Source organism: Oenanthe melanoleuca, chromosome 3 (genome assembly GCF_029582105.1).
Source record: "Oenanthe melanoleuca isolate GR-GAL-2019-014 chromosome 3, OMel1.0, whole genome shotgun sequence".
NCBI classification, from domain to species: Eukaryota; Metazoa; Chordata; class Aves; order Passeriformes; family Muscicapidae; genus Oenanthe; species Oenanthe melanoleuca.
Window position 1 is genome coordinate 98,057,579 of NC_079336.1, and position 9,550 is coordinate 98,067,128.

Genomic DNA, 9,550 nt, shown 5'->3' on the forward strand with positions numbered 1-9,550 from the left:
ATCTGTGACATTCCAAGATAAGCTACATTGAAGGGGAAGGAGAAGGAAAATAACCTTCCTGCTTAATGTAAATGGGAAAGTTCACAGCCCCTGTTTTTCCTGCACAGACGGGGATCGTGCCCACGGCAGTCCTGAAGGAAGTGCCAGCCTGGGCACGCATTTGGAAAGCAGCTCTGTGTCAGATGGAAGCACTCCTCCCTCCTCCAGGTAAGGCTGCAGCCCTGGGAGCCCTGCCACGAGGGAGAAACCACCACACAAAAGGGCTGAAGCTCCCCTGATTTGTTTTTGTGCTTGCACCGGGGTTCAGGTGCTGTTTCTGTAATCAGGCACTGCAGGTTTGGAGCACCTCGTGGTGTGAGCTCCTCCTTGCTTTTAATCCTCCTGCTCCATGGATTTTTAGGCTGCTGAGGGTGATTCTTCATAGCATTTCTATAATTCAAGCACATTAAATATGAGCTGTAACCCAGCATCGATGGTGTTCCTGCTTTGGTGTGGGATTAATTCTTACTATCTTAGGTTCAGTTGTTTCCTCTTTTCATATTTTCTGGAACTTTGAGAATGATGAGCCAATGATTATCCTGCTTTGTGCTACGAAATGCAACAGTGTTCCTATAGATGAGTTTTTGAAATGTTACACTTTAGCCCTTCCCTGAAGCCTGGGACAGCAGGAAGAGCAGGATAGGACCCTGAGAACAAACTTACAGGGTCACTGTGGCTGAATAAAACGTGTCATTTAAGATCAACTGCTTTTTATTTAAAATAAAAACTTTCCAAGCTACACCCCATTGCTGCTGCACTGCTGGCCAGTCATACATGCAGCCACTTCTGCCTCAGTTAGATGCTGTACATTTTTTCCCTTTTTATTTTCTATTTCTCCAATTTTGACGGGTAAGAGATTTCAAATAATTCCCACTGGTCTATAATTCCAGGTCTCATGTTTGGGTGGGGATATGCAATGATGCTGCTTTAGAAAACCATGGTAATAAAGCTGTAAGTCAGTGTAAGAGTGAGATTTTGTAAAAGGCTGGGAGGCACAGCAGGTTTGGGAGCAGCAAGTGTGTAACAGTGAGATTGTGTAAAAGGCTGGGAGGCACGGCGGGTTTGGGAGCAGCAAGTGTGTAAGAGTGAGATTTTGTAAAAGGCTGGGAGGCACAGCAGGTTTGGGAGCAGCAAGTGTGTAAGAGTGAGATTTTGTAAAAGGCTGGGAGGCACGGCAGGTTTGGGAGCAGCAAGGCAGTGTAAGAGTGAGATTTTGTAAAAGGCTGGGAGGCACGGCGGGTTTGGGAGCAGCAAGGCAGTGTAACAGTGGGATTTTGTAAAAGGCTGGGAGGCACAGCAGGTTTGGGAGTAGCCAGTGTGTAACAGTGAGATTTTGTAAAAGGCTGGGAGGCACAGCAGGTTTGGGAGCAGCAAGTCAGTGTAACAGTGAGATTTTGTAAAAGGCTGGGAGGCACGGCGGGTTTGGGAGTAGCCAGTGTGTAACAGTGAGATTTTGTAAAAGGCTGGGAGGCACGGCGGGTTTGGGAGCAGCAAGGCAGTGTAAGAGTGAGATTTTGTAAAAGGCTGGGAGGCACGGCGGGTTTGGGAGCAGCAAGTGTGTAAGAGTGAGATTTTGTAAAAGGCTGGGAGGCACGGCGGGTTTGGGAGCAGCAAGGCAGTGTAACAGTGAGATTTTGTAAAAGGCTGGGAGGCACGGCGGGTTTGGGAGCAGCAAGGCAGTGTGATAGTGAGATTGTGTAAAAGGCTGGGAGGCACGGCGGGTTTGGGAGCAGCAAGGCAGTGTAACAGTGAGATTGTGTAAAAGGCTGGGAGGCACGGCGGGTTTGGGAGTAGCCAGTGTGTAACAGTGGGATTTTGTAAAAGGCTGGGAGGCACGGCGGGTTTGGGAGCAGCAAGGCAGTGTAACAGTGAGATTGTGTAAAAGGCTGGGAGGCACGGCGGGTTTGGGAGTAGCCAGTGTGTAACAGTGAGATTTTGTAAAAGGCTGGGAGGCACGGCGGGTTTGGGAGTAGCCAGTGTGTAACAGTGAGATTTTGTAACAGGCTGGGAGGCACGGCGGGTTTGGGAGCCGCAAGTGTGTAATAGTGAGATTGTGTAAAAGGCTGGGAGGCACGGCGGGTTTGGGAGCAGCAAGGCAGTGTAATAGTGAGATTGTGTAAAAGGCTGGGAGGCACGGCGGGTTTGGGAGCAGCAAGGCAGTGTAAGAGGTAGATTTTGTAAAAGGCTGGGAGGCACGGCGGGTTTGGGAGCAGCAAGTGTGTAACAGTGAGATTGTGTAAAAGGCTGGGAGGCACGGCGGGTTTGGGAGCAGCAAGGCAGTGTAAGAGGTAGATTTTGTAAAAGGCTGGGAGGCACGGCGGGTTTGGGAGCAGCAAGTGTGTAACAGTGAGATTTTGTAAAAGGCTGGGAGGCACGGCGGGTTTGGGAGCAGCAAGTGTGTAAGAGTGAGATTTTGTAAAAGGCTGGGAGGCACGGCGGGTTTGGGAGCAGCAAGTGTGTAACAGTGAGATTTTGTAAAAGGCTGGGAGGCACGGCGGGTTTGGGAGCAGCAAGGCAGTGTAACAGTGGGATTTTGTAAAAGGCTGGGAGGCACGGCGGGTTTGGGAGCAGCAAGGCAGTGTGAGAGTGAGATTTTGTAAAAGGCTGGGAGGCACGGCGGGTTTGGGAGCAGCAAGGCAGTATAAGAGTGAGATTTTGTAAAAGGCTGGGAGGCACGGCGGGTTTGGGAGCCGCGCTGGGCGCAGGGAGGAGGAAGAGGCAGAGCTGTTTCTGCCGTGCCGTGCCGCGCCGTGCCGCGGTTCTGCGGCGCTGCAGCTCTGCTCCAGCAGCCACTCCTCGGGCTTTATTGCTTTCACAAGTGGTCTCAAACCCACTACTTGAGAATAAACATCCCTGCGAGCTCGGCCGTGGCACTTTATAAATTCTCCTTTGCCGCGTTTTGTCACTGAGCTGATGAGTGACCTCGGCGCGGACCCCGCCGGACCGGAATAAAAACCGTGGCTCCTCTGATGTCCCCCAGACAATAATTATCATGTGCCAGTTAAGCCCAAACTACAGCTGAGGGATTTTACTTTAAAGCGGAGGCTCGGGCGCAAAAATGCATTTATAGCTCTTTGTCTGGCACCTCATTATGTGTGGGCCTGATTCATTAAGTAATTGGTTTGCAGTTGTTTACATGAGTATTAAGGCTTTCTATTCAGCAGCCTTTGAGATACACATTGTGCAAATGTTGCATGTTATGAATGCGGAATGAGGGGCCGGGGCCCGGCCCTATTGGCTAAACACTGCGCGCTGTTGAAAAGCAAGAGAAAGAGATTGGGTGCTGCTTTGCATAGCAATGACTTTCTTAATAAGCTTTACAGATTGATACACACAAGCTATAAAAGATGCAAAGAGATACTCTTAGCACATTTATCCATGCTCGTTTCACTATTATGGGCCTGGAGAAGGGAAGAATTGAGGGCTTTCATACTCGGGTTTTCAGTGCGTGTCTTCAGTGCATGAGACTTAATAGAATCCGATGTTTATTGTATTATAAATCATGGGGAAGTAGGCAGATCTGCAACAGTTTATTATTAAAGATTCTTTCAATGTAAATCTTTTTCTGCCATTGTATTTCCTACAGCAAAATCATTTTGTGGTTGAGTGGGGATGAAAGGCATAATGTACGACGGAGTGAGTCTTAATAGGAAGCTGCTCTCCGAGTAAAGACCACTTGTTCCCTTTTGTTCGGCGGTGCATGCCAGAGCTTCCTCTTCTCCCGCAAACGCCGCCCGCTCCACCTCCAGAGAGAAAACCGCTTTTCCCTGGCTGCTTTCCTTTCCCTGGGGAATGTTTCCACGCAGGGAGACGCACCTTTGGGTGGGGTGTCAGGGTGCTGCAGCGGCGAGAGGGCACCGGGTGACGCGGTGCTGGGGGAGAAGGTATCAGAAGTCAGGGCTGAGGCTGCCGGCGAGCGCAGGCGGGTGGGCAGCGATGTGTGTGGCATTCCGGGGGGCTGTAGCGATGGATGCAGCCAGTGGAGGTCACTCGCTTTCTGGGAATTCCCCATTTCGGATGCAGGCGTCTTATTTTCCTTTGACTTGTTTGCGCTGTCTCGTTTCCAAATAATCTGGAGATTAAAGGTGCGTTATCAGCTGAGAACCAAAGCCCGCTTTGGATTTGTCAGGACACCAACACGGTGTAAAGCGTTTCAAACTTTAATTAATCTGCTGGAAGGACTCTGGGGGGGGTCTCTGAAGGCTGGTTTCGGCCCCGTTGCCCGACACAGCTGTAGTGACATGCAAATAGAAGTTGGCAGAGTCGAATTCATCTCTTAATCGTCCCCGGACCCGTATGCTTTGGCCATCGGGGGGCACTCGGGCTCTGCGCATCCCCTGCTCCCCCCTTCCCCAAGCAGCCCCACACCAAAAACTGCTGTGCTCAGAGGAGACATCCCAGAGTTTTGGGACGTGCACAAACGCATTTCCCTTGGAAATCCAGGGAAAGTGCCATGGCGTCGGTCTGGATTCCTGGGAGGTGCACCCAGAAACAAGGCAGGGTCCGATGGTTTTCTCTCCCTGATGTACTCCCAGTCGTCAAATGGCTTCTGTTAGAGGCTCTCTGAAAATCCCAGCAGGGTTCTCTGCCGCTCCAGCTGTTGGTGTGAGCTTTGTTTCCTCTGCCTGCACCCCCAGCTGTTGTAGAAGCGGAGCTGTTGCCCTGCCAGGTTTGTGGGGAGAGGCACCAACATCTGCCGGCCGAGCACAGAGGGAACAGTGGATTTTTTGGCACTGCCCCTGCTCTCCTGCACAGCTTCCTCGCAGCGCTGTGATGCATCTTTGTGTCAGTGGGGCTTTTTTTTTCCCCAGCGTGGTGAATCCAAACAGAGACCGGTCTGAGACGCAGCTCGACAGAAATCTTTGTATCCTAAAATAAGGGTCGTCCTACTCTCAGTGTAATTACTGAAATTCAGTGTTATTACCCCAGCTCCAGCATGATGAATGGACTTTTGAATTTATACTGCCTATGTGACGCTGTGCAGAACATGTACTGTAGGTACTTGGTTTTCCAGGCTGGGAAAATCCCTTGGCATTTAGGATTTCCCAAATTTTTTGCTTGACACTAAAATGTAGAAGTTCAACAGGTGCTTTAGCAAGAAGACCTTCAGGCCACAGTAAACATTTTCTGTTGTTTTCCAGCAACCCCCCTTGGTTAACTTGGCTCTTGTTGTGCTGGCATTTTCCTCTTAATATTAATTTTCTTTATAGAGGAAAAAATATTTTCTTGGAGCTTTTTCATTCCTTACTGTTGCAGCATCTCCAGTACAAAAAGCCCATTTCATCAGAGAAATGGAGAGATTAAAAGGCTCTTTGAAGTGAAACCGGTTTGGGTTTTCCCTTTGTCAGTCTGGAATTATTTTAGGGAAGAAGCGAATGTGTAAATGTGTATCGGAGGGTCACGGCGGGGATTAGCGGAGGCGCTGGGCCCGGCCTGGCTCCATTTACAGCCCGTAATGTCTCGGTGGAGGTCTGTGCCCATTGTGTGCCGCGGCTGCCGCGCTGCGCAGAGCATGTCCCCGGCGCGGCGCTCCTCACCCCAGCGTTTCCCAGGCTTGGCCTGGGGGAGCTGCCCTTCCTCCTCTGGCCTTTCTGATGTCCTGGCTCCGTGTTCCCTGTGCTGCCAGCCTGCCCCCTCTCCCTTCTCTGGGCATGGCTGTGCGTGGCTTTGGCTCCGGCTCTGTGGGGAGTGAAGCCCCAGGAAGATGAACCCCAGGGAATGCATGGTGGGTAGAACACAAACATCTCCCTCCCTGCTCTCCTGGCAGCTTTGATCTTTCTCTTCGTGGGAAGCTCAGGTGGCAGTGGGAAGGTCTCCAGATGTTCCTACAGCCATGGTGGTCCTTTCCCCATTGATCCTTCAGCTGGATTTGGAGGACCAGTCCCTGGATATGTGGGCAGTCCTTCCTGGTGATTCTCAGCGCTGGACCCAAAGCACCAACCCTCTGGTGTTTGTTGAACCACGGAGAGAACTGACAAAAACCAGTTGTCAAATGGCTTTGGTGAGAAGCTAACTGAAAATCCCAGGAGCCCCACTCTCCCTTCCCAGCAGCAGGCCGGGATGTGGCCGAGGGAAGCAGTGGCTGCTGCCCCCCGATCTCCTCCTCAGCTACTTGAAATGGTTCCTGTGCCAGCATCCACAGGGGGAACCTCTCCAGCTGCAGCTCAGCAACAAGTGGTTTCCTGCTCCACACCCCACAGAAAACAGCACAGCCTCTTGAGCACACATTTATTTGTATTGGCTGAGCCTGGGATGCATGGAGCACCTCCTGGGAAGTGCTGAGGGCCAGGAGATCTGGCCAAAGGGAGCAGGAGCTCAGGGTGTCCAGCAGCATCAGCCCAGAGGCTCCGGCTTCAAATCCTCTCTGGGCATCCTGTTGAGTGAAGGCCTTTGAAGGAAAAGTGAGAGTCTGAGGCAGTGTGGAGCTTTGCTTGGAATAAAAGGGAAAGGCAGTGGGATGGCACACTATAGGAATGTTGGAGAAACCTCTGAACCCAACAGTTTAAGGTTTTTTTACTGAATAAGGTCATAATGAGTTGCATCACTGTCAGTTCTCTGCTAGAGATGTCACTTGGTACTGACACTTCTGCCTTGGTTTGGCGTCTTGGTGGAACCTGGGCTGTGTTTAATGTTCTGGGAATTTCTGTCCACAAAGCAGGAGCCTTTGGAGAGGAAATGGGATTTAAACAGTGGGAGCTTTCTCTGGGTTAAAAGGAAGAGTGGCTGCACCACTGGCAGCTGCAGTGTGTGAAACTTTACATGTGGCTTTCCAGCTGCAATCCCAAATTCTGACTGAATACTGAGAGTAACACAAGCAAGGACTCATCCCTGCTTTTTTTTGTCTCCTTCACAAACACCTCCACAATAGTGGAATATTTGCAGCTCCCCACTTTAAGCACTTCTGTCTGTATTGGCTGCCACGTTTATAAATGAAACGCAGCAAATCAAAGGCATTTCAGAGAGTCCTGTCGTGACTGAGGCCACAGCTTCCAACTGCACCTTGACATTGGCTTACATTTCAGTGGTTGGCCCAGCGATGTCCCAAATATCTCCTATTTGATCTTCCTTATTAAAATCAGCTGAAGCTTTATTTTTGGAGCTTCTTGCAGGACCGCTGCTGTAACAGTTAATTCTCCCCCGTGTTTGCCCCCGCGCGATTATTCCCCAGCCCCAACACAATGCACGCGCTGCACACAAAAGATCAAAATGATTCCAGCTTGTTTGAGAGATTCAAAAGGGCCTGTGATGCTCCAGACACAAGAGCAGCCATTTAGCAGAGCAGGCTCGGGCTGCACACACATCAAGGTAGATCAAAGGCAGCGGAGATTGCACATTGCCATGGGGCCGGGGACAGCGCCGGGCCCGGAGGAAGTGCAGGGAGCAGCACTGGGGGAGGATTTGGTTTGGTTTGGATTTTGTCTTTCCCAGCAGCTCGACAGGGCCCTGCTTCTCTGTACCTTAACTCAGTGCTGGTGTAAATCAGTGCCTTTATTGGGGAATGACTCCAGGAACAGCTGGAACAGTGTCCCTCCTGCACATTAATCTCTTCACCTTTTAGGTGAAGAACTTCGTGATTAAATAGTTATTTGGGGGAAAAATATGAAGTGGTATTTTAAACCATTTCACAGTATTTATTTAAAAAATGTGTTTTTAATTGGAGATGTGCTGATTGTTTGAAATGTTTTACAGGACTGAACTGCGGAAGGAAACGGTAGCTGCCATAAAGTCCAAAGGTAAGAGACAAACGTTACACTACTGAAAGTCAGTGTCTTTTTAGTTAAATTTGTACTGTAGAAGCCCTCCCAGAACAATATTATTACCTGGTTAAAGTACAGTAGGGCAGCGCTGGGAGCCAGGATCTGGCTGCCTGGAGCCCTGCTCTGGGTGCTGGCAGTCCAGAATGCCCAGTTTTAACAGTGTGGCATTGAACTGAGGCACGGATGCCATCAAGGACGGCTGCTTTGGTGGCACTTGAAAGGCTCTGGCATCTCTGGCCCCTTTCCTGTCTCAGAGCCGTTCAGTGTGGGGCTGGCTCTGATGTTCCCAGCAGAGCCCAGCCCTGCAGCCCAGGGGGTCGGGGATGGAGGATGAAAGATGAAGCTGCTGCATTTGTAGATAAGGTGTTCATGGAGCTGGTGCTGTCAGAGGCACCAAAGTGCCTCAAACACGAGCTGCAGCTGAGTGTGACAGCCTTCCTCTTCCTGCTGCCCCTGGCCGAGCCCTGGGCCTCATCCCAGCTGCCTCTGGACAGCCAGCAGCCTGTGGAATGGGTGGGAACAGAGAGCACAGCTCTGTCGGCCACTGTAGCCCTGATTTCACATGCCACACTTCCCACTCTGTCCTATCCATGAGTCAAAAGAATTCACGTCTCCAGAAATCTCTCAGGTGCTCTGAACTGCCGTGCGATTCTGCTGCTGTCAGTGAAAGGGTTTGCTGGTTTGCAGAGCCTAAGGTTAAAGCCATGTGCTCCACTGAGATCAGGCCTGCCTGGATCTGCTCTGATCTGATCTCGAAGTGGTGATTTTTCACTTGTGACATCCTTGTCGTTTTTGTGCCAACTCTGTGACGTCACTGCGCGCTGGTGACCTCACCGCAGGGTCAAGTAGTGGGGAGAAAGGGCAAGAGAATAGACAAAGCTGCGATTCAGGCAGCAGCTGGTCAAGTAAATTGCTTGGAGTGGCAATGTCCTGCCCGGCTACCTTGTGGCACAATGGAGTGGGCGCTGAATGAGGCCGCTGTCCGGCACAGCCGCTCGGACACGCGCCGGACACGCACACCTGGGGCTCCCGGCCCTCGGGGAGCTGCCCTGTGCTCATGGACAAACAGCACGGCCACGGAAAAGGTCTCACACCTCTGCTTTCTGCCTCCTCCCTGCAGCCTTCTGGGGCGAATCTGACGAGAGCAGCTCCGAGCTCGAGGCTGCCCTGCGCCCACAGGCCCATGGCGCGGACTCGGACGACTTCGACGACTTCTATGACTGAGATTGTCCCGCTGGCTTTTGGGAGGGAAGAGACGAGCTGCGGTTCCTGTAACACAGTGAGTGTGCCGCTGCTCGTCACTTTATTGGCGGAGAACATGTAAATACCAAATAAAGGTGATGGGTGCCATGCATTGTCTGTGTGCTCTCTCTGACCTGCAGTGTTTTCCTCCCCTCCCGAGGTTTCTGGCATCCCAATATTGGGACTGCAGCACTAGATGGGGATTGGGAAGAAGCAGACAAGCATTGTGGGTATGCAGACAGGCACTGCTGGGGCGGGCTGGCATGTTTGATCTTTATCTTCTTCTGCAACAGATCAAGAAGAAGAAATGCATAAAATGTCCATTTGTAATTCAGCACATTTTGGAGCAGAGCTGCATTTACATGTGGCGAGCCTCAGTGCTTTCCTGCTTTTCCCTGCTTTGTGAAATCCGTGCTGGCGTTGCTGTGTGGACATCACAGTAATTGGATGACTCCAGGAGCTTCATGCATTTTTAATTTTCTTCTTTTCATTCCTTTTATCTAAAATTAAGT

At 51.0% G+C, this 9,550-nt stretch overlaps 1 protein-coding gene across 1 annotated transcript in view; it reads left to right on the plus strand.

The window, feature by feature from the left end:
* Positions 1-9,146, plus strand: part of KIZ (kizuna centrosomal protein) — a gene marked incomplete at its 5' end in the record, with an annotated part of 31,076 nt that extends 21,930 nt beyond the window's left edge. The window contains 3 exons of the mRNA XM_056486983.1: positions 108-207; positions 7,729-7,772; positions 8,917-9,146. Coding sequence (XP_056342958.1) covers positions 108-207; positions 7,729-7,772; positions 8,917-9,020 — 248 coding nt within the window. The remainder of the gene's footprint in view (positions 1-107; positions 208-7,728; positions 7,773-8,916) is intronic.
* Positions 9,147-9,550: the final 404 nt, after the last annotated feature.